This window comes from Hemiscyllium ocellatum, chromosome 44 (genome assembly GCF_020745735.1).
Source record: "Hemiscyllium ocellatum isolate sHemOce1 chromosome 44, sHemOce1.pat.X.cur, whole genome shotgun sequence".
Lineage (NCBI taxonomy): Eukaryota > Metazoa > Chordata > Chondrichthyes > Orectolobiformes > Hemiscylliidae > Hemiscyllium > Hemiscyllium ocellatum.
Genome location: NC_083444.1, coordinates 12,433,215 through 12,456,661, shown reverse-complemented (window position 1 = coordinate 12,456,661; position 23,447 = coordinate 12,433,215). Strand labels below are relative to the sequence as shown.

The 23,447-nt window shown below is 43.3% G+C and overlaps 1 protein-coding gene across 3 annotated transcripts; it reads right to left on the bottom strand.

Moving 5' to 3' along the window:
• Positions 1-10,756: 10,756 nt before the first annotated feature.
• LOC132835266 (zinc finger protein 239-like) lies at positions 10,757-17,901 on the bottom strand. Of its 3 annotated transcripts, none has more exons than XM_060854665.1 (2): positions 17,816-17,901; positions 10,757-15,848 (listed from the first exon to the last, which is right to left on the bottom strand). In XM_060854665.1, the coding sequence occupies exon 2, from the start codon at positions 15,507-15,509 to the stop codon at positions 14,724-14,726; it is 786 nt and encodes a 261-aa protein (XP_060710648.1). In that variant the 5' UTR covers positions 15,510-15,848; positions 17,816-17,901; the 3' UTR covers positions 10,757-14,723. The 3 variants fall into 3 exon arrangements, with proteins under 3 accessions (XP_060710648.1, XP_060710649.1, XP_060710650.1); XM_060854666.1 differs by having other exon boundaries at positions 17,842-17,892; XM_060854667.1 differs by lacking the exon at positions 17,816-17,901 and adding an exon at positions 17,513-17,612.
• Between the last annotated feature and the right edge of the window lie 5,546 nt (positions 17,902-23,447).

Here is a 23,447-nt window from a genome sequence, read left to right as displayed (position 1 = left end):
ATTAAAGGGTGGACATTCGGCATGAGATCCCAGTGCCGAAAAGGTGATGGTGATGGCTTCCACCATGAGCAGGCACCATCGTTCTTCCAGGAAGATGCACCGATCCACCATCAGTCAGGTTGGAGCTATTTACTATCCGACTCTCGTAGCTATTGGACTTCCAGGTAATGAACTGCCACTAATTCCTGTTCATCTGTTACCAGAACTAGCCTTGCAGAATCTCAGCATTTATCTTCCTTTTAGCTGTTGTCAAAAGAGAATCTTAAGATCTTGTGTTCCTCTGATTCATTATTTGTACTGTTGCACTTTTAGAACGTAAGTTTAGCTTCTAGATGCGAAGAAGAGGTGTAAGATGGGCTTGAATCACCATTATCAATTTCTTAAAAATGAGTTGGCAGATCTACAGCACAGAGAAAGGCCCTTCATCTCACTCAGTCAAAAACAAACCCCTGACTATTCTCATCCCATTTTCCAACACTTTTTCCTTCGCAGTAACCTTCAGAGAGGAGGCATGGACTTCAGATCAAATTTTGAACTCATTGGGTTTTGCGTCAAACAGAGCATTACATTGTTTTCCACATGTTGTCAAACATTTGGCTGAACCACAGAACCAGAGAGTAATGCAGGAGACAGTGAGGGCTGCAGATGCTGGAAGCCAAAGTCAATTGATATGAAGCTGGAAAAACACAACAGGTCAGACAGCATTAGAGGGACGGGAAAGTCAATGTTTCAGGCAGAGTCGGAAGAGTCATTCTGGACTCAAACTGTTAACCGTTTCTCTCTCTACAGATTATTGCCAGACCTTGCCTTTCTGCCTTACATGAGGGTTTCTGCCTGTCTCACTGTTACAGCTATTGAGTTGCAGATTCCACCCTCTGCATGAAAACAAAATTCCTCACATTTCCTGTACCTTTGGTCTCTTCCCTGAAATCTCTGCCCCTCATCATTGATCTCCCCCCCGCCCACGCCCCCCCTCCCCGCAAAGATAGTTTTACCTGTTAAATACTTACCTCATGAATTAGCAGCCTCCATTTGCAGAGTGGGAGTGGTGAGAGAGCGGACCAGGGGGCTGTCGGGAAGGTAAATTTCACTCTTAAAGACTTACCTTGTGAGCGAACGCTCAACAGGAGTGGACAGGAGTGGATGTATACATGGGGATTGCTGGGCATGTTCACTGATATATTCAGGCGGTGGCTGAACATGTGTTGTGTGCCCCACCCATCCTCCTCCTCTCACCAAAAAAAAGGACCGTGTGTGGAAGATGGTTTAGGCTGTTTTTTTCTCATTTATTCAATGTCTCTTGGCAATTTAGAGCAGAGGAGATGAAGGCTAGGGCAGTTACATGCTCCTCTTGCAGGATGTGGGAGGTAAGGGTCACCACGAGTGTCCCTGCTGCGTTCACCTGCAAGAAGTGCACCAACCCCAGCTGCACACAGACAGAGTTAGGGAACTGGAGCTGGAGTTGGATGAACTTCGAATCATTTGGGAAGCTAAGGGGGTGTTAGAGAGGAGTTATAGGGAGATAGTCACACCTATGTTATGGAATAAAGGTAGCTGGGTGACCATCAAGTGAGGGAAAGCAGACTGTGCAGGGAGGAGAATAGGAGAGTGATAATGATGAGCGATTCAATCGTGAGAAGAACAGACAGGAGATTCTGTGGTTATGAATGAGAATCCCAGATTGTATGCTGCCTCCCGGGTGTCAGGGTCAGCGATGTCTTGGATCGAGTTTACAGTATTCTTCAGGGGGAGGGGGAGCAGCCAGATGTCATGGTACGCATTAGTACTAATGTTATAGGTAGGGAAAGGGATGAGGAACTGCAAAGAGAACATGGGAATTTAGGTTGGAAGTTAGAAAGCACGGTAAGCGTAGTTGTAATCTCAGAATTGATCCTGGTGCCACGTGTTAGTGAGGCTAGGAATAGAGAGCGAGTGCAAATGAACACATGGCTGCAGGGTTGATGTAGGAGCGAGGGCTCCTGCAGTCATCTCTAGTTCATTCCGAATATTTGACAAAGTGAACAAAATCTAATTCTCTGTCTGACACTCAACCTGAACTGTTCGAAATTTGATGCTAAGCCAATATCTTTCATCGTGCCTGTTTTTAATATATGCTTACATCAGACAGGAATTGTTGTAGTTCGGTTCACCAGGCTGGGAATTTGTGTTGCAGACATTTCGTCCCCTGTCCAGGTGACATCCTCAGTGCTTGGGAGCCTCCTGTGAGGCTCTTCTGTGATCTTTTCTCAGGCATTTGTAGTGGTTTGAATCTGCCGCTTCCGGTTGTCAATTCCAGCTGTCCGCTGCAGTGGCCGGTATATTGGGTCCAGGTCGATGTGCTTATTGATTGAATCTGTGGATGAGTGCCATGCTTCTAGGAATTCCCTGGCTGTTCTCTGTTTGGCTTGTCCTATAATAGTAGTGTTGTCCCAGTCGAATTCATGTTGCTTGTCATCTGTGTGTGTGGCTCCTCAGGATAGCTGGTCGTGTCGTTTCGTGGCTAGTTGGTGTTCATGGATGCGGATCGTTAGCTGTCTTCCTGTTTGTCCTATGTAGTGTTTTGTGCAGTCCTTGCATGGGATTTTGTACACTACGTTGGTTTTGCTCATGCTGGGTATTGGGTACTTCGTTCTGGTGAGTTGTTGTCTGAGAGTGGCTGTTGGTTTGCGTGCTGCTATGAGTCCTTTTTATCGCAGTAGTCTGGCTGTCAGTTCGGAATCGCTCTTGATGTATGGTAGTGTGGCTAGTCCTTTGGATTGCGGCATGTCCTCATTCCGTTGTCTTTCCCTTAGGCATCTGTTGATGAAATCCACTTTTGGCAAATACATTGTATAGGTGTTCTTCTTCCTCTTTTTGCAGTTCTGGTGTACTGCAGTGTGTTGTGGCTCTTTTGAATAGTGTCTTGATGCAACTTCTTTTGTGTGTGTTGGGGTGGTTGCTTTCGCGGTAATGCAAAGATTAGAACAAACAGTCTTACCGCAAATTCAACCCAAACTCTGGGTCGGATATGTGGATGACACCTTTGTAATCACTAAAAACACAGAAATAGAGAACACACACTGGATCATCAACGCCACACTCACAGGAATCCAATTCACTAGAGAGGAAGAAAAGGACAACCAACTCCCATTCCTAGACGTGATGGTACAGAGAACACCAAACGGAGAATTCACCACAAAGGGATACAGGAAAGCCACACACACAGACCAAGTCTTAAGCTACGAAAGCAACCACCCCAACACACACAAAAGAAGTTGCATCAAGACACTATTCAAAAGAGCCACAACACACTGCAGTACACCAGAACTGCAAAAATAGGAAGAATACCTATACAATGTATTCGCCAAAAATGGATTTCATCAACAGATGCCTAAGGGAAAGACAATGGAAAGAGGACATGCCACAACCCAAAGCACTAGCCTCACTGCCATACATCAAGAGCATTTCCGAACTGACAGCCAGACTAGTGCGACCACTAGGATTCATAACAGCACACAAGCCAACAGCCACTCTCAGACAACTCACCAGAACGAAGGACCTGATACCCAGCATGAGCAAAACCCAATGTAGTGTACAAAATCCCATGCAAGGACTGCACAAAACACTACATAAGACAAACAGGAAGACAGCTCATGATCCGCATCCATGAACACCAACTAGCCACGAAACGACACGACCAGCTATCCTGAGTAGCCACACACACAGATGACAAGCAACATGAATTCGACTGGGACAACACTACTATTATAGGACAAGCCAAACAAAGAACAGCCAGGGGATTCCTAGATGCATGGCACTCATCCCCAGATTCAATCAATAAGCACATCGACCTGGACCCAGTATACCGGCCACTGCAGCGGACAGCTGGAACTGACAGCCGGAAGCGGCAGAGACAAACCACTACAAATTCCGGAGGAAAGATCACAGAAGCGCTTCACAGGAGGCTCCCAAGCACTGAGGATGTCACCTAGACAGGGGACAAAACGTCTGCAACACAAATTCCCAGCTCGGCGAACAGAACCACAACAACGAGCACCCGAGCTACAAATCTTCTCACAAACTTTGATCAGACAGGGATCTCCAATGTGGTGTAAAACCAACTAATTTTCAGATAGTCACTTGATTTGTGATAATAATCAAGGCTAACATTACCAGCTGTAATGTAAAATGTGGGTGAGAATTGTGAAAGGGGGAGCTACAATGAGACCAGAGTGCCTTTGTACATCAGTCGCTGAATGCAGGTGCAGCAGGCAATGAAGAAGGTAAGTGGTATGTTGGCCTTCATAGCAAGAGGATTCAAGTACAGGAGCAATGATGTCTTGCTGCCATTACACAGGGTCTTGGTGAGACCACCCTTGGATCATTGTGAGTAGTTTTGGTCTCCATATGTAAGAAAGGATCTTTTAGCAATGGAGGGTGTACAACAAAGATTTATTAGACTGATTCCTGGGATGGCACTATTGACTTATGAAGAGAGCCCGGATCAGGTGAGACTGCATTCACTGGAATTTAGGAGAATGGGTGATCTCATAGAAATGTATAAAATTTTAACAGGATTCAGCTGGGTGAATGCAGGAAGGATGTTCCCAATGATTCAGGTGTCCAGAACCTTGGGACACAGTTTAAGGATATGGATAAGTCCATTTAGGACTGAGATAAAAAGAAATTTCTTCACCTAGTGTGTGGAGAGCCTATGAATCTCTGCCACAGAAAGCAGTCAAATGTTTTCAGGAAGGAGTTAGATATAGCTAGGGCGGCATGGTGGCTCAGTAGAGGGCAGCAGGGTGGCTCAGTGGTTAGCACTGCTGCCTCACAGTGCCAGGGGCTCAGGTTCGATTCCAGGCTCGGGCGACTATCTGTGTGGGGTTTGCACATTTTCACCATGTCTGTGTGGTTTTCCTCCGGGTGCTCTGGTTTCCTCCTCCAGTCACAAAGATGTGCAAGTTAGGAGAGTTGGCCATGACAAATTGTCCATAGTGTTCAGGGATGTATAGGTTAGGTGCTTTAGTCGGGGAAATGTAAAGTAATAGGGGAATGGGTCTGGCTGGGATACTGTTTGGAGGCTCAATGTGGATTTGTGGGGTCAAATGGCCTGTTTCCACTTGTAGGAATGCTATGATTCTGTGATAGCTCTTCAGGCTAAAGGGATCAAAAGGTGTGGGGGAGAAGGCAGGAACAGGGTACTGAGCTGGGTGATCATATTGAATGCTGATGCAGATCTGAAAGGCTGAAAAGCCCACTCTCGCTCCTGTATTATACATTTTATGAGTAAAATGGCAACAGGAGCAGCTGCAACACTGAATCTATCAGCCTGACTAGGTTACTGCCCAGGATTAATTTTCCACTCACATTCACTGAAGTCCATGCTGGCATGTGTGAGGATCATTTACTGGCTGCTGTTTCTTTCCCTCTGTTTCTGACAGCCAACCTGGTGACCCTGGTGATTCTGTCTCGGGGAAGCTTTGGTCTCACTAAAGGGATCACCAGGTATCTACTGGCCATGGCCGTGGCCGATCTACTGGTTGTAATTACTGACGTGATATTCAATCGGATTAATGATCTATACTTCCCGACGTGCTTCCTGGATTACACTCCTCTCTGCAGTTTGAAATTCGTCCTGGTCTATGCAGCCTTGGATTCTTCCATCTGGTTAACAGTTGCTTTCACCTTTGACCGATTTGTTGCCATTTGTTGGCAGCAGCTGAAAAGAAAATACTGCACGCAGACAACAGCTGCTGTGGTGATAGGGGTGGTGTCTGTGCTGTTCTGTGCAAAAAACACTCGCTGGTACTTCACTTACCAACCCCTCTATGTAATTAACAATGTACCCTGGTTCTGTGATGCAAAAGCGAGCTTCTATGACTCAGCCGCTTGGGTTACATTTGATTGGATCGATACAATTCTAACTCCATGTGTCCCATTCCTTCTGATCTTAACCCTCAATGTTCTGACAGTCAGACATATCATGGTGGTCAGCAAAGCGCGTCAAGGCCTTCGCGTCCAAAGGAATGCAAACAATCAACATGACCCAGAGATGCAGAACAGAAGAAAATCAATCGTATTACTGTTTGCTGTCTCAGGCAGTTTCCTGTTGCTCTGGGCCACTCACGTCACAGTTTTCCTGTATTGGCGCATCACCCAAACATACTCTTATGAAACATTGGAAGATCCATTTTACATCGCACTGGAGACAGGGTACATGTCGCAGGTGTTGAGTTCTTGCACAAACACGTACATTTACGCAGTCACCCAAACCAAATTCAGGGAGCAGTTGAAAAGCATGGTGAAAAGCCCCTTTGTGCTGGTTCGCCAGCTCATGAAATAACAATGCCACTGCGTGGCAGGCTGTGAGACAGAAGGCTATCATGTTGGACCAACATCACTCAAAACAAACCCCGAGCTTAGTAGACAATCTGGGCAGCAAGTCTAGGCAGCATCCATGGAGAAAGAAACATAGTTAATACTTTCGGTTCTAAAAAAGTGACGTATTGAGCCTGATTGGTTAATTCTGTTTTTCTCTCTCAAAAGATGCTGCAGGACCTGCTGCATTTCTCCAGCATTCTCTGTGTTTGTCTCAGATTTGCAGCACCAGCAGTATTTTGCCTTGATTCCAGTAATTGAAAAGTCCCAGATAAACTTCTGGATGCAAAACCTGCTGGGTGAGCGTAATTAAATGTTGACCAAAAAAGCTGCCATCAAGAATGGTTTAAAATGGAAATGGTTTACAATCTGTCCTAGAGAAGAAAAGCCATTGACATTAATCAGGATGGCCACATTTGATTACAGAGCTGTGCTAATGTCACTGGATTCTAGAATATATAAAAAAAACTCCAATACTCTGGGTATACAGGTTCAATACACACCACAGTGAATTAGAGGAATTTTAAAGTAAATTAATAAATCTGAAAGTGATTACTGGCCTCTATAACAGTGGTCACAAGCTATGATTGACTGCTGTGCAAATACATTGGGTTCACTAATGTCATTTTAGGAGGTAAATCCATCATCCTCACTTCACCTGGTGATAGGAATTCAGAATTACAGCAACTTACTCGATGGGCTGAATGTCCCAGTTCTGTTCCGACATGGGCTTGGGTCACAGCGGCTTTCTGAAATGGTCTGAGCAAGCCGTTGATTTCAAGGGAGCAATTAGGGTCATCTCCCAAAAAGCTGGTCTTACCACTGACATCCATGAAAAGAATCATAAACTAAAAAACGTGGAAGCCAATTTTCAAAATGAATCTGTCTGTAACTTTTAAGTCATGTAAATCCACTTGGCCTTAGGTCAGGACATGTAAATGCAACACACAAACAAGACAGTGCACTTTACTGAAGAGGTCCTTTGTCTCGATGATATTACCAACTAGAAAATGTATCACAGAACACATTGGAGAAAGTTAACAGGTCTAGCAGCATCTATGGAGAGGAATGGAGTTCACGTTTTTGGCCCAGTATGCTTTCTTCAGAACTGAAAGAGGCTGGAAATGGTATTTGTTTATGGTGAGGGTGTCTAGAGCATGAAAAAACAGGATTGCAAATAGTGTAAACTGAGAGATTGAAATGTGAGATAGGTGTTCATGCAAGGTTTGAACAGGAGACAGTAAGTTAAATGTACTCAGATCAAAGTCGTGTTTGGTCTTGCCCATGCAATGGAGACTGCATTGTGATTAGTGGATGCAGTAGACTAGATTGAAAAAAAAACATGTCCTGGAAGGTGATTGGGCTGCTGTGTTCTTCTAGCCTCCTGGTTGTCTACCTTGGATTACAGCATCCGCAGATTTTTGTCTCTTATCTAGAAGGTGCAATTAGAGATTTAGACCATGGGGAGGGAGGACGTGAAGTTTGACACCTTCTGTGGCAGCATGGGAGAGGCTGTTGCAAAAATGTCAGGTGTATTGAAAGGGTGGACCAGGGTCCTTATAACATGCTCACTATGGAGGGAGGGTACCATCCTACTGGAGATGAGGGAAATGGTGGAGGATAATCCTTCAAATACAGAAGGGTGGGAATTGAGAATGAAGGTGAGCTTATCATTGTCCTGAGAAGGTAGGGAAGAGTTGTGGGCTGAAGTGTGGGAAATAGATTGGGTATAGCTGTCAGCTATGGTGGGGAGAGTTCTCAATTGAAGATAATGGAGAACATTTTGGAGGCACTCTGGGAAAGATAGCAGCTCAGGAACATTAGGGTTAGGAGCATGAGTAGGCCATTCAGCCCCTTGCTCTCCCATTCAATACAATCATGTCTGATCTTATCTCGGCCTCAACTCCACTTTCTTACCCACTCCCTGTAACCCTTCAACACCTTTCTAATTAAAAATCTGTGAATCTACAGCTTAGGTCAATTCAACGTCCTGACATCTACAGCAATCTCGGATAGTGAATTCCACAGATCTACAGATGGGTTCAAGATGGAGAAATGTGGAGAATGGGGAATGGAGTCCTTCCAGGAAGCATGATATGAGGAAGTATATTCAAGATAATTGGTTAGTTCGTAGTGGATATTAGTGAATAGTCTATCACCAGAAATAGAAACAGAGACATCAAAGAAAGGAATGGAAGAGTCAAAGATGGACCAGCTGATGATGGTGTAGATTGAGAATTGGATGAGAGGAACAAGCAACATTGATCATGCTAAGGCATAAATAATCAAATATGGCTAAGAATTAAATAGAACTGGAGATCAGGACAACTTAGAGAAAGTATGAGGTTGTGCTGATGGATGTGGTAGCAACAGCTGCCTGAGGACCATTGCACGTCACAGAGGTCCCTGTAATTCTGGACGGATTCATGAAGAATGGAATCGATCAGAACCCACATGGGGTAAGATGAAGTTGAAACAGCCACTAAGGAAGAAGCATCTGCCGTAAATGAGAGTCTGGTTGAGCCTTTGGATTCCTAATCAATGACACCACAACCACTCATATTTCACTTTTATTTTAGAAGTTATGGCCTGTCAACTGTTACTTTCTTTTTGCAACCTATTTGCCTATCTCCTCAACTCCTTGCACTTGTTACCCAGCTGGGAGGCATAGCCATATGCTTAGTACAGCAACAAATGCACCATTGTGCCTCAGACTGTATCAACCAAATCCATGGCCACTTCTGTCTAGAAGGACAAGAGCAGCAAATACATGAGAACACTATAACCTTCAAGTTCCTCACCTGACTTGGAAATATATGCCACTCCTTCACTGCCATTTGGTCATAATCCTGGAATTCCCTCCGTCATGATATCATGGGATAACCCACAGGTGGACTGCTGTAGTTTAAGAAGGCAGCTCACTACCATCTTCTCAAGGGCAATGAGGGATGAACAATAACTGCTGACCCACCAGCGATGCCTACACCCAGTTGTATAGCACAGAAACAAAACCTTCAGTCCAACTCATCCATGCCAATCAGATATCCTGTTTTAATCTACTTCTGTTTGCTAGCATTTGACCCATATCCCTCTAAACCTTTCCTTTTCATGTACCCAACCAGATACCTTTCAAATATTGTAATTGTGCCAGCCTTCCACTTGCTCTTGGTGTTCACTCCACACATGCACCACCCTCTGTGCGAAAAGTTGCCACTTAGGTCCCTTTAAATCTTTTAAATCTTTGCCCTGTAGTTCTGGGCTTTCCACCCTGGGGAAAAAGACCTTGGCTATTCATCCTATCCATGCCCCACACGATTTTCTAAACCTCCAAAAAGTCACCTCTCAGCTTCAGATGAGAAAACAGCTCCAGCCTATTTAGCCTCTCCCAAGAGCTCAAAATCTCCAACTGCAGCAACATCCTTGTACTATTTTTTGAACCCTTTCAATTTAACATCTTTCCTAAATTAGGGAGACCAGAATTGAATGTAGTATTCCAAAAGTGGTGTAAGTAATGTCTAGAACTGCTGAAACATGACATCTCAATTCCTATCCTCAATGCACTGACCAACAAAGGCATGTGTACCAAATGTCTTCTTCATTACCCTGTCTACCTGTGACTCCACCTTTACAGAACCATGAATCTGTATTCCAAGGTCTCTTTATTTATGAATACTCCCCAGGACCTATCATTAAGTATATAAATTCTGCCCTGATTTGCCTTACCAAAATGCAACACCTCACATTTATCTAAATTAAACTCCATCTGCCACTCCCCAGCCTATCTGATCGAGGTCCTGTTGTAATCTGAGACAATCTTCTTCGCTGTCCACTATTTAACCAATTTTGATGTTTTCTCCAAATTTGCTAACTATTTTGCCTATGTTCACACCTAAATCATTTCTATAAATGACAAAAACATAATCATAACGTCCAGGTAGTTCAATCGGTACAGCATGAGACTTTTACTTATTAGATTTTCAATCAGTAGAGCAATCAAGAGTTACGGGGGAAGAGGACAGGAATATGGAAGGTCAGCCATGGTCCTACTGAATTTTGGAATTGGCTCAAGGGGCCAAATGGCCTTCCTTTATTCCTTCTGGTCTTAATTTTGACTTGCCCAACCTCTTTAGAAAGCCTATCCAGGATCTGTGAGTACATCTTCTGTATCTCCCAGGATATTACTCTCTCCTGTTCAGACTATTCATCAACCTTTTTCTCTAAATGCCAAACTTGTTAGGTACTCCTGACTTTGCTGAGGAAATTCTCCACGTTTCTAACTAATGCAGCTGTTTCTCTAACTACATAACCCCCCACTCTGATACCATTGCAAGTTTGATTTGGTAAACACATAATAATTAAAAAAAGGTCAAAGACATACTTGATTTAAGGCAATTTATTAAGAAGTAACAGTTTTGTTTGTTATAAAGCTAATAGACATATGATCAGGACAGGTTAGAATAGATGACTGATCCCACAGTAGATAAACAGAAGAGGGGTAAAATAAAACAGATAAACAGGAGAACGGATCTCAGTGACCACAGCCACCTCAGAATTTTTATCAGCTCTTGGGTGGGTCAGATGGACAAGCAAATAAAGGGTAAACCTGGCAGATTCTGGAATTCTGAAACACAGAGAATGCCGGAGAAAGTCAGCAGATCTGGCATCCATGGAGAGAGAAATGGAGTTAGCGTTTCGAGCCCGGTATGACTTTCCTTCAGAACTGAGATGGATGGATAGCACTAAAGTCTTCTGTTTACTTTAGTCATTTGGAACTTGCCAAATTGTTAGGCTGAAGACAATATGGATTCTTCTGGCCAAAATTCGCTTGAAACAAATACAGTGTTAAGTCAGAGCCAGCAGCACCCAATTGAAAGAAAACTATGTGCTGCCTGGACTGGCTTATTGCCACTCGAGATATCAGTTGTATATCTTATTTCGGTATGACGGGTTGGAGAATTTGTAGAATGTGTGGAAACAGGCCCTTCGGCCCAACAAGTTCACACCAACACTCCGAAGAGTAACCCACCCAGATCCATTTCCCCTACCCTATTATCCTGTATTTACCTCTGTCTAATTCACTTAACCTACACATTCCTGAACACTACGGGCAATTTAGCGTGGCCAATTCATTTAACCTGCACATCTTTGGGCTGTGAGTGGAAACCAAAGCACCCACAGGAAACCCATGCAGACACAGGGAGAATGTGCCAACTCCACATAGACAGTGGTTCGAGGCTGGAATCGAACCTGGGTCCCTGGCACTATGACGCAGCAGTGCTAACCATTGCACTGCCCACAGGCAACCTCTTCTTTGTTTTTCAATTAACAGAGACAGATGTCCAAGGTAATTGCATTTTCTAAAAGTCCACAAAGCCAATCCATGATTCCTTGCTTGCGAGTACATGCTGGCTAACATTCACCCAACTATTAGTGTACAAGACACCAGCCTCTCCCACTCCACCTCCTTATTGAGTTGAGGGAGGTTGTGCTTCAGAGCCTGTGTCAGAAAAATATCCTAGGCTGAGATAAGAGAGCCTAGGCTGCCCTGTTGTCAAAATGGAAAGAGAAAGAGAGAGCAAGAGCTAGAGAGGGAGATGCAGAGAGAGAGAACACAAGAGAAAGAAGAAGAAATGGAGAAAGAGAGATGGAGAGAGTAAGAGAGCAAAAGACGTCCAATGTGATGTTCAGTGACCTCAATGATTTGGATGTCAACAGTGAGCTGGTGGACACTGAAAGACTTGGCAGTTGGATCGTTAATTAAGAAGCTCAACTTCGATCAGGGTACATGTTGCTCTACGGTGGTGGGAGATGGTGGGCTGGGAGATGTGGAGGATGGGCTGGATTGGGAGACTATGGGAAAGGATGGGGCCAGGGGCATGTGTGGTCAGAATGCGGAGAGGGACTAGGTGGTAGGAGTTATTGGATAAATTGGAAAAGGAAGACAGAGTCACATTTCACTATAATGAGTCTCCAAATTGAGGTGAACATGATAATGAATTCCTTTCTGCAAGAAACTTTGATACATATTACATAATACGCTATATACACACACTCTATACCTTTTGAGTATAAGAGTTGGGACGTTATGTTGAGGTTGTACAGGACATTGGTGAAGTCTCTTCTGGATTATTGTGTCCAGTTCTGGTCTCCGTGTTACAGGAAGCGTATCATTAAGCTAGCGAGGCTTCAAAAGAGATTTACCAGGATGTTACATAGAATAGAGGGTTTAAGTTATAACGAGAGGCTGGGACATTTTAACTGAATCATTGGATGTTGAGGGGTAACCTTATAGAGGTTTATAAAATCATGGGGAAGAGAGATAAGGCAGGTGCCTTTTCCCGAGGATGGGAGATTTCAAGACTAGCGAGCATATTTTGAGTGAGAGGAAAAAGAATTTAAAAAGACATAGGGCAATATTTCTTACACACAGAATAGCCATGCGTGGAATGAATTGCCAGAGGAAGTGGTGGATGTAGGTACAGTTACAAAGTTTAAAAGGCATTTGGTTAAGTACATGACGAAGAAATGTTTGGAGGGATATGGGTCAAACGCAGGCAGGTAGGACTAGTTTAGTTTGGATTATGGTCGGCATAGACTGGTTGGACCAAAGGGTCTGTTTTCATGCTGTATGACACTATGACTCTATGAGTAAGAGATTGAGAGAGAAAGCGAGTAAGTAAAAGGTGAAGAGAGAGAATGTGAGAGAGTAAGCGATGGAGAGTGTGACACAGATAAAAAGAGAATGAGATACAGACAAAATGAGATGGAGAGTGAGAGACAGAGTTGAGAGAGAGAAAACAAGAGATGCAGAAAGAGAGATAGAGTTAGAGATGGAGAGAATGAGAGATGGAGAGACAGTGTGAGATAGAGTATGTGAGATGGAGAAAGAGTGAGATAGAAAGGGGACAGCGAGATAGATAGTGCAAGAGATGGACAGAGTGTGAGACAGTGAGATAGATAGACAGTTTGAGAGAGAAGATACTCTTTTAAGATTCAGTAAATCTATCAATATCTATGCAGTTCTTTCAATCGCATGTTCTGTCTCTCTCTTGCAGGTAATTTGGAATCTGACAATGCGGGAATATGTTATCAGAGATGTTGCTGCAATTACCTGTCAAGTCTGTTTTGTGACATTGTGCCAATTCTTGGAAAGGCACTAAAAAAAGGTTTGCAACGTTCATGCTGTCTGTGGCCATGGAGCTTGGTGGGATGCACCATATCAGAAAACAAACCATTACAAATGAGACAAGTGGTGTTGGCTCATTTGTCTGAAATGAAGATGACCATCCCCATTGTGGTCTGACTCGAGTACAAATAAACTCATCAGCAAACACCAGAACTGAACCCATTTGAAATCTGGCGCTGCTTGCAGTTATCAAGTAAATTAAACAAGATAGTTTTCCTTTTGATTTGACAGCCCTCAGGAAAATAAAATCAATCTTACTTACTTTACAGCAATTTCTCACTTCCTTTTACCCTTTCGTCAGATCATTGGCAAGCCAGCATTTGTTGTCCATACCTGATAGCCTTGCAACTGAGTAACTCACTGAGCCATTTCAGAGGACAGTTCAATCCATATCCATAATGTGGCCAACTTAGGTGTAGGCCAAACTGGGTAATATTGAGAGATTTCCTTCCCTAATGAGCATTAGTGAATCAGGAAGGTTTTTACAATCGACTATAGTTTTGGGGCCACCATTACAGAGACTACCGTTTTATTCCATGTCTATTAATCAAATTAAGATTAGTCATTTGGTACCGCTTCTTTTAGAAAATCCAGTTATTTACTTACATACACTGTCTTCCAATCTCCCAGGATACTTCTCTCCTTCCACTATTCATCTACTTCCCTCTTTCAAAGCTGAACATTAGATGTGTTGTGAAATTTCACAGAAATGTAAAATTTGTACTGTATTCCAGCCCAATTATGTCATAACCTTCCTGGTTAATGTTCAGAAACACCAATCAGGTGGATATATTTGGAGCAGCAATTTCTAGCATAATTTCATACAATATCTAGGGAGTGGAAATATCTTCTGGATAATTATTCACTTCATAAAGTATTACCTATTTTGTGTTTCAGGTAAAGATTTGTACTAGTGCTTACTGGTCCATTCACTTGTGGTTGTATGTTCCAAAATTATTCCATAATTCAGTAAATTCTAAAAGCCAGAAAACCAAAGCATTATGAATTGCATAAGTTACACGGCATAGGAATTCTTAACACCAGCAGAAATCCAAACTTTCAGAGTAATTGCAAATTATTCCATTTGTCTTTAACAGTACCAGCAACAAACATTTCCAACTCTTGCAGTCACTTGCAAACCAGCCAATATTTCAGCAGAAGAATCGAGTGAACCCCTTCACACAATGCACCTGAACAACCTCTGCCCATTGTGTACCCTCTGATGTGTCAGTAAACTAGATGACTGAGTGAATCCTTTCCCACACACGGGGCAAGTGAATGGCCTTTCCCCAGTATGAACGCGCTGGTGAGTCAGCAGATTGGATGAATTTCTGAATCGCTTCCCACACACGGAGCAGATGAATGGCCTTTCCCCAGTGTGAACGCGCCGGTGAGTCATCAGGCTGGATGACTGAGTGAATCCCTTCCCACACACAGGGCAGGTGAACGGCCTCTCCCCTGTGTGAACTCGTTGGTGAGTCATAAGGTTGGATGAATTAGTGAATCCCTTCCCACACACCGAGCAAATGAATGGCCTCTCCCCAGTATGAAGGCGCCGGTGTGTCAGCAGGCTGGATGACTGAGTGAATCCCTTCCCACACACGGAGCAGGTGAACGGTCTCTCTCCAGTGTGAACTCGCTGGTGTAGGAGTAAGTTGGATGAATTAGTGAATCTCTTCCCACACACTGAGCAGGTGAACGGCTTCTCCCCAGTGTGAACGCGCTGGTGTGTCTGCAGGCTGGATGACTGTGAAAATCCCTTCCTGCACACGGAGCAGGTAAATGGCCTCTCCCCAGTGTGAACTCGCTGGTGTAACATCAGGTTGGATGACTGAGCAAACTCTTTGTCACACACTGAACAGGTTAACGGTTTCTCCCCAGTGTGATCAGTTTGATAAATATCCAGCTCATAAGAGGTAAGTACTCTCTTCTCACAGTCCCCAAATTTCTCTGGTGTTTCCATGATGCCAGTGTCCTTGTGTTCCTCCACTTAGCACAATCAATTGAAACCCTGGGTCCACACACAGAATGTGCACACAGGTTCCCTAAGCTGTGACAAATGCAAAGTATTCTTTTCAGGCTGCATCACTGGTTTAAGTTATTTCCAGTCATTACAAGGGAGCAGTCTCATTCAAGTGCTTGTGTCTTGATGCCCTTCCAGTCATATGGATATTTAAAACCAAAAAAAGACTTCTTATGCACCAAAAGACCAAGATACTCAGGTCCTGTTGAATTGCGTGGCTTTCAGATTTCGTTCCATATTTGGCATCTGCTCCTCATTTCTCAATCCCATCTGAATGCCCTGGAAAGCAAGTATATAAAAGTCAGCATTGTAAGCACAAAGGGTAGAAATTCAAGGCAGTACTGATTTTAATAGTACACTGGTTCCTTCTTGATCCCCTAATATTTTAAACCCTGTGAGTTTTCTTTGTTGTGTAAGGCAGTTGAAAGGTTTAACTTACATCATGAGACAATCTCCGTCCATCCGGATAGAAATTACTGTGCCTGTGAGGAACTCACCTGCTTAAATTGTTTTACTATTAAATCCATGCAACTAAGCAGTAACATGTACTCAATTGAAAGCCGAGCTTGACAACATACAGAGACTAGGTGAAATTGAGGAGTGCATACACTGGAAGTCACAGTCAAGATTAGAGTGGTGTTAGAAAAGGGCTTTTGCCAGAAACGTCAATTTTCCTGCTCCTCGGATGCTGCCTGACCTGCTGTGCTTTTCCAGCACCACTCTAATCATGTGACTCAGATGTAGTGAAACTGGCTGTAAAGGGCGGCACGGTGGCACAGTGGTTAGCACTGCTGCCTCACAGCGCCAGAGACCTGGGTTCAATTCCCGACTCAGGCGACTGACTGTGTGGAGTTTGCACATTCTCCCCGTGGGTTTCCTCCGGGTGCTCCAGTTTCCTCCCACAGTCCAAAGATGTGCAGGTTAGGTGAATTGGCCAGGCTAAATTGCCCGTAGTGTTAGGTAAAGGGGTAAATGTAGGGGAATGGGTGGGTTGCACTTTGGCAGGTCGGTGTGGACTAGTTGGGCCAAAGGGCCTGTTTCCACACTGTAAGTAATCTAATCTAAAAAAAATTAAATAGTATGTCACAGACCCATTCTGTTCATGGAGACTAAATTTCTCTTTTGCAAAAGACTTTGTATGAGCTTAATATCAGTAACTTAGGCTAAAAGGTAAACTCACCATTATCACACCAGAGCACAGGGCTGCTCTCTTATTATAGAAAATCAACCTGGTTTAACCTGAGGGTCCCACAAAGCTTTAGCTACGAGGGGAGGCTGTGTGAGCTTGGTTTGTTTTTCTGAGAAGGCCTGACAGAGATGCACAAGACAATGAATCACATGCACAGAAAGAATATAAGTCAAGAGTGTGGTGCTGGAAAAACACAGCAGGTCAGGCAGCACCTGAGAAGCAGGAGAATCAACGTTTTGGGCAAAAGCCATTCATCAGGAATGTCCGAAATGCCGATTTTCCTGCTCCTGGGATGCTGCCTGACGTGCTGTGTTTTTCCAGCACCACACTCTAGCCTCTCATCTCCAGCATCAGCAGTCCTCACATTCGCTAGGAAGAACATAAAGCAGCTGTTCCCCTGCAATCAAGAAGAAGGGGGCATAATTGTAAGGGGCAAAGCAAGTAGTTCAGAGGGGATTCAAGGAAAGGTGGTTTCACCCAGCCGGTAGTCAGGACCTGGAATGCACAGTTGAAAAGTGTGGTGCTGGAAAAACACAGCAGGCCAGGCAGCATCCGAGGAGCAGGAGAATCGATATTTCGGGCATAACCCCTTCTTATGCCCGAAACGTCGATTCTCCTGCTCCTCGGATGCTGCCTGGCCTGCTGTGTTTTTCCAGCACCACACTTTTCAACTCTGGTCTCCAGCATCTGCACTCCTCACTTTCACCTGCAGTGCACAGCCTGGGAGGGTAGTTAAGATGCATAACTTCACAACCTTTTGAAACAAAAACACTTGGATGAGCACCTTGAAGTGTCATAACATTGAGGGTTGTGGGGCTGGTACAAACTTGATGGGCTGAAGGGCCTCTCGTGCACTTTCTGTGAAATGCAGGGTCTCCCCACCAGCCGATGATGTCAGCGTCGCGGCTCCGCGCATGCGCCGCCCCTTGCCGGCCGGAGGGCCCGCTTCACCGATCGGTTAACAAGCCGCCAGTCTGTCAACCACAGGCTGGGCGGGCACGGGAAAACCACGCCGCTTCGACCAAGAATCCTTAGAAAATCCTTAACCGAGACTTACGGAGCATTAGGCACCACCAAACCTACTCTGTTACTCAGCGGCGTGCTGCCTGCCTCTCGACCTGTCTCCGGCAACCTCACGACCCGGGTCGATGTGAGTGCGCATGCTCCGAATTGCCAGAACTGCGCCTGCGCCCCACTCCTCCCGCTTTGTGAATAGTGCACTTTCCTGACCGCGCGGCATGCTGGGTAATAGTTTTACCCCCTTGAAGGTACATTCGCTGTTCTGTCATCCGAATGAGATAGAATTAATTTCTGTTTTTTAAAACAAAAGTACACAAGGAACGTCACGAAGCCGTTTGTGGGTAGCACGGTGGCACAGTGGTTAGCACTGCTGCCTCACAGCGCCAGAGACCTGGGTTCTATTCCCGCCTCGGGCGACTGTCTGTGTGGAGTTTGCACATTCTCCCCGTGTCTGCGTGGGTTTCTGCCGGTTTCCTCCCACACTCCAAAAATGTGAAGATTAGGTGAATTGGCCATGCTAAATTGCCCGTAGACTTAGGTGGAGGGGTAAATGTAGGTGAATGTTTCTGGGTGGGTTGCTCTCCAGAAGGTCGGTGTGGGCTTGTTGGGCCGAAGGGCCAGTTTCCACACTGTAAGTAATCTAATCTAAGCCCTCACTAAAATGATTAGGTAAGGCACGAGTTGCTTTGAGGAAACGTGGCAAGCTGAAAACCGTCGGACATTTCACTTATGTGAATTTCCATTTCCACCTCCTGCTCCGAAAGCTATTGTGCTTCCAATTAAGCCTGGTGTTCTGTGATTTTTAACTTAGCAAAACTCAGATGCCTGGTCACCCAAATGGAGCAGGTGATTCTCCTCACCCGACCCCACGAAATACCATGTGACAGTGACCGGGAATGGAGGGATCGATGACCAGATGTAAGGTCAGGGGCAGAAAATTTAACAGAGATACGGAGAAATATTTTCACCTAGAGTCTGGTGTGAATCCGGAAGGGTGGTAGAGGTGTAAACCTTTATAACATTTCAGAACTGTTTAGATGTACACTTATGTTGCTAAAGTTTACAGGACTATGGAAAATGCTGGAAAATGAAGTTAGAATAATTAGGTGGTCGTTTTTGACTAACGTGATGTGATGGATTAAAGGACTTTTTCTGTACTGTGGGTTTTTATGGCCAGATAATCTGTCCTTGTTGTGTTGATTGAGCCCTTTATGAATTCCTGTCGACATGGCACAGAATTTTTTAAAATGATAGTTTGTTTTTTTTATGTGGAGAGAGGAGCTTGCACTGTCTCAGTAGTCACCAGAGGTCTTCTCTGATTAGAGTGGTGCTGGAAAAGCACAGCAGGTCAGGTAACATCCAAGGATCAGGAAGATCAATGTTTTGGGCAAAAACCATTCATCAGGAAGTGCTTCATCAGCTTTTGCCCTAAAGGTCGATTTTCCTGCTCCTCTGATGCTGCCTGACCGCTGTGCTTTTTCAGCACCACTCTAATCTAGACTTTGATCTCCAGCATCTGCAGTCCTTACTTTTGCCTAGTTTTCTCTGATTAGGCCACAAATTCTATCAGTATCAGAATCTATTGCATTGGTTGATAAAAGGAAACCCAATAGCTTTTTGTAAAAACCAAACACAATTCCTCACAAGACAGTCAAGTCCCTGGCAGCAAGTTACATCTTTTTTTAAAATGGAAATAACTGTGCATATTGGATATCAGAATTAAAAAGAACAATTGCTGGAAAAGCCCAGCAGAACTTGAGTTCTGAGCAAGGATCACCAGACCTGAAATGTTAAATCTGAATTCTCTCCACAGATGTTGCAGACCTGCTGAAATTTTTCCAGCAATTTCTGTTTATGTTACATATTTAGTTTTGCTGTTATTCAACCTATGCTCTTAACATTGGATCATTACAAAATGGACTATTACTTGAAACTCTGTAAACTTTACAGACACTTTAGACAGCAACATTTGATAAATTTAAATAATCTGTTTCCATGGCAGTTGATGCTGACATTATGGATTACATTGTTCCACATTCCCCAATCATTCAGATTTTAGCTGAAAATGTGTTGGTGGAAAAGCGCAGCAGGTCAGGCAGCATCCAAAGTGCAGAAGAATCGACGTTTCGGGCATGAGCCCTTCTTCAGGATTTTCTGTGACAGAAAATGATGGGAACACTTAGCAGGCCTAGCAACATCTATGGAGAGATAAACTGTCAATGCTTTAGGTTAATAATCTTTCAAAAGAAGCTAGGACAATAATAGATTTTGAGCAAGGGATGTGTGGGATCAGGACAAAAGAAAGCTCTATGATAGGGTGAAGACAGGGGAGACCAAATGGCGGAAGAGTTGGTGTTAGATCATAAAACATAGAAGCAGAATTTAGGCTTTTCGGCCCATTGAGTCTGTTCCTTCATTGAGTCATGTCTGATAAGTTTCTGAACCCTATTCTCCCATCTTCTCTGCATAACCTTTAGTCTTACTCTTATAGGACAGAAGAGAATGCAGATGAAATGCACAGAAGAATCAAAGAAAGTAACAGGTGTGTCTACAGCAGGTGTGCTGATACCAGAACACAAACGCTCATGAAAAAAACAAAACATGCCAAGAAGAGGAAATAAAACAGGGAGAACCGATTGTTGAATTCACTGATTCTGGAAAGCTGTAAAATGCCTCATTGAGAGATGCTGAAAAGCACTGACTTTTCCTAATTTTAATGAGAAGTTTTGGATTTGAAACATTAACTCTTATTTCTGTCTTCACACATACAGCCTTGTCATGCTGAGTAATTCCAGAGTTTTTGATTTTTTTTATTAATTCCTGATTTCCAGCATCCGCAGTACTTGATTGTTGATTATTGATTTTTCAAAGTTGTTTATACGAATTATCTGTTTAAACAGGAAGTTGTACCATTCCTTTGATTAGCTGGTGATAGAATATCCTTGGTCAATAAAGATACCGCAGCCCCTGTTAAGTACTCAGACCCATGCTGGAATGGTACTCAAGGAAATTAGTGTCTTGGTACCTCAGTCTCACATAATGATAAATTCACAATAGATTAATTTAATCATAGAATCAATCAGTATAGAGTTAAACCCTTCGGTCCAGTTTATCCATGCTGACAAAGTATCCTAAACTGAACTAGTCCCACATTCCGGTGTTTGGCCTGTATCCATCTAAACCGTTCCCATTCATGTACCTGTCCAAATGTTTTTTAAATATTATAATTGTATTTGCCTCTACCAATTCCACTGACAGTTCAATCCATACATGTACCACCCTCTGTGCACATTAGGTGAATTGGCTATTGAATATGTAGGATTAAAGGTGGAGGGATGGGTCTGTGTGGGATGTTATTCAGAGTTTCAGTGTGGACTTAATGGGCTGAATGACCTGCTTCCACACTGTGAGATTCTATGATTTTAAAAATAGAATGACAATCAAATCCTAAATGACATTATTCCTTTAAAAATTGAAAGGATATCCATAGAAGATGACTTTGATATCCTCTTCAGAAGGAAACAAGGATAAAGGTTGACAGATCTGAAACAGTAATAACTACCAGTATTAACAAGATTAACAGTGAACTTAATGAGGTAAATACTTCTGAATTAACAGTGCCATGAATGGGCTGCAGGTATTCTCTGCACCTTTCCTGTATTTTCTCAATATTTTGTTCCGAACAAAGTACAGCATAGTGATATCAACTTCTTTATTTTGCCAAAAACTAATCAAAGCATAATGCAGATTTATCCAATTCAATCTCTAAAATGCGTAGGATGTTAATAGAGAAGTAAATTATTTCAGAAGCGGTCTTGGGTTCTTTTCCATCCTTTTCTGAAGCAATCTACAAATGCAAGAAAAATAGTCTACATCTTTATCTATTAGAAGTGAATAGCTAAGGTTTCTTCTCTAGGATAGAGATGTCCTAAACTAGAGGGCACAGGTTTAAAGTGAGAGGGGGAAAGATTTAAAAAGGACCGAAGGGGCAACATTTTCACACAGAGCATGATGCATGTATGGAATGAGCTGCCAGAGGAAGTGGTGGAGGCTGGTAGAAAAACAATATTTAAAAGATATCTGGATGGGTATGTGAATAGAAAGAGTTGAGAGGAATATGGGCTAAATGCTGGAAAATTGGACTAGATTATTGAGGATATATGATTGGCATGGATGAGTTGGACAAAAGGGTCTCTTCCTGTGCTTTATGACTCTATAAATGCACTTTTCCATTTGCAGTCTTTGTTCCCTGTCTTTTCCTGAATCCTCCTGGGCCTAGACCTTTTATAAACTGGCCTTTGTTTATTGTGGCTCATGGAATAGGAGAGTCAGTTGTTTAAAGTAAATGGCTGAAAGACAGCGAGTGGCACATTTATTGATTTTTATTTCAGGCTGAGAGATGGTAGAGGTGTTCAACGACAGTCCGTGTTAGATCCACTAGTTTTTTTGAAATATATAAAGAACTTAAAGATTGGAATGCAGCATAGCATTTGAAAATTTGCCAATGATGTCAAACATGGAGGAATGGTATGCAGTGGGGATGATAATAATCAGCTGCATTGGGACATAGTTAGCAAGTATAATGGGCAGACAAGTGGCAGATGGAATTTAATATAGGGAAGTGTGAGATGATATGTTTTGGAAGAAGGGGTAGGGAGACGTAACATAGAATTAGAAGCACAATTCTGAAGGGCGCACAGGTACATAGGGACCTTGAGCTTCATGCGTATCGAATGTTGATGAGGGCAGAACAGAGAGAGAGAGAGTAGTTAGCAAAGTAGGTGAAATCATAGCCTTTCTAAAATGAAGTATGGAATAGAAAACATCGAATTTATGTGCTGGTATGACTTCAAACTGAGTTTTGCATCCAGTCCTGGTCTTCACAATTTTGGAAGGAATTGAGGGTCTTTGAGATGGTGCAGAGGGCTGTTTATCAGAATGATTTCAGCAGTGAGGGATTTAAGCAACAAGGTTGGAGATGCTAAGCTTGTTCTGCTTTGAGCCAAAGAAGTTGGGAGCAAATTTGTTCGAAGTGTATCAGATTGTAACTGGTTTAGGTCAGATAGACACAAGAAAAGAATTTCCAATTAACTGATATGAAAGGATTAGTAACCACAGATCTAAGGTATGAGAATGAGATTTTTACAGCTTATTATTTAATAGGAAATTATCATTGTGAGTTGGTCCAGCGTTTCTTGCTCATCCCTAAATGTTTTTGAAAAGATGGTGATGAGCTGCATTCTTGAACCACTGCGGTCCACAGTGTAGGTACATCCATGGTGCTGTTAGGAAGGGATTTCCAGGATTTGGACTCTGTGATAGCGAAGGAACAGTGAGATACCTCCAAGTCTGGATAAGGTGTGGCTTGGAAGGGAGCCTGGACATCAAGTGTCCTTGTCCTATGATCTCAGCTGGTAATAATACTGGACATGTCAGATCCTGGAATGGAAACTGGTTTGATATGTAATGTGTTAACATTTGCAGTTGGCTAACTTGGTGGTTAGTCACTGAAACATTTGTGTGAGGTTGCAGATGTTCTTTGATGAGAGAACAAAAGTTTATTAAGAAAAGAAAACTCAAACAATGCTGCATGTATATTGGAAACAGTTAGAAAGCTCTGAACACAGGCATCATAATAAAGAATCATTTCCAGAGAAACGTTACTCTTT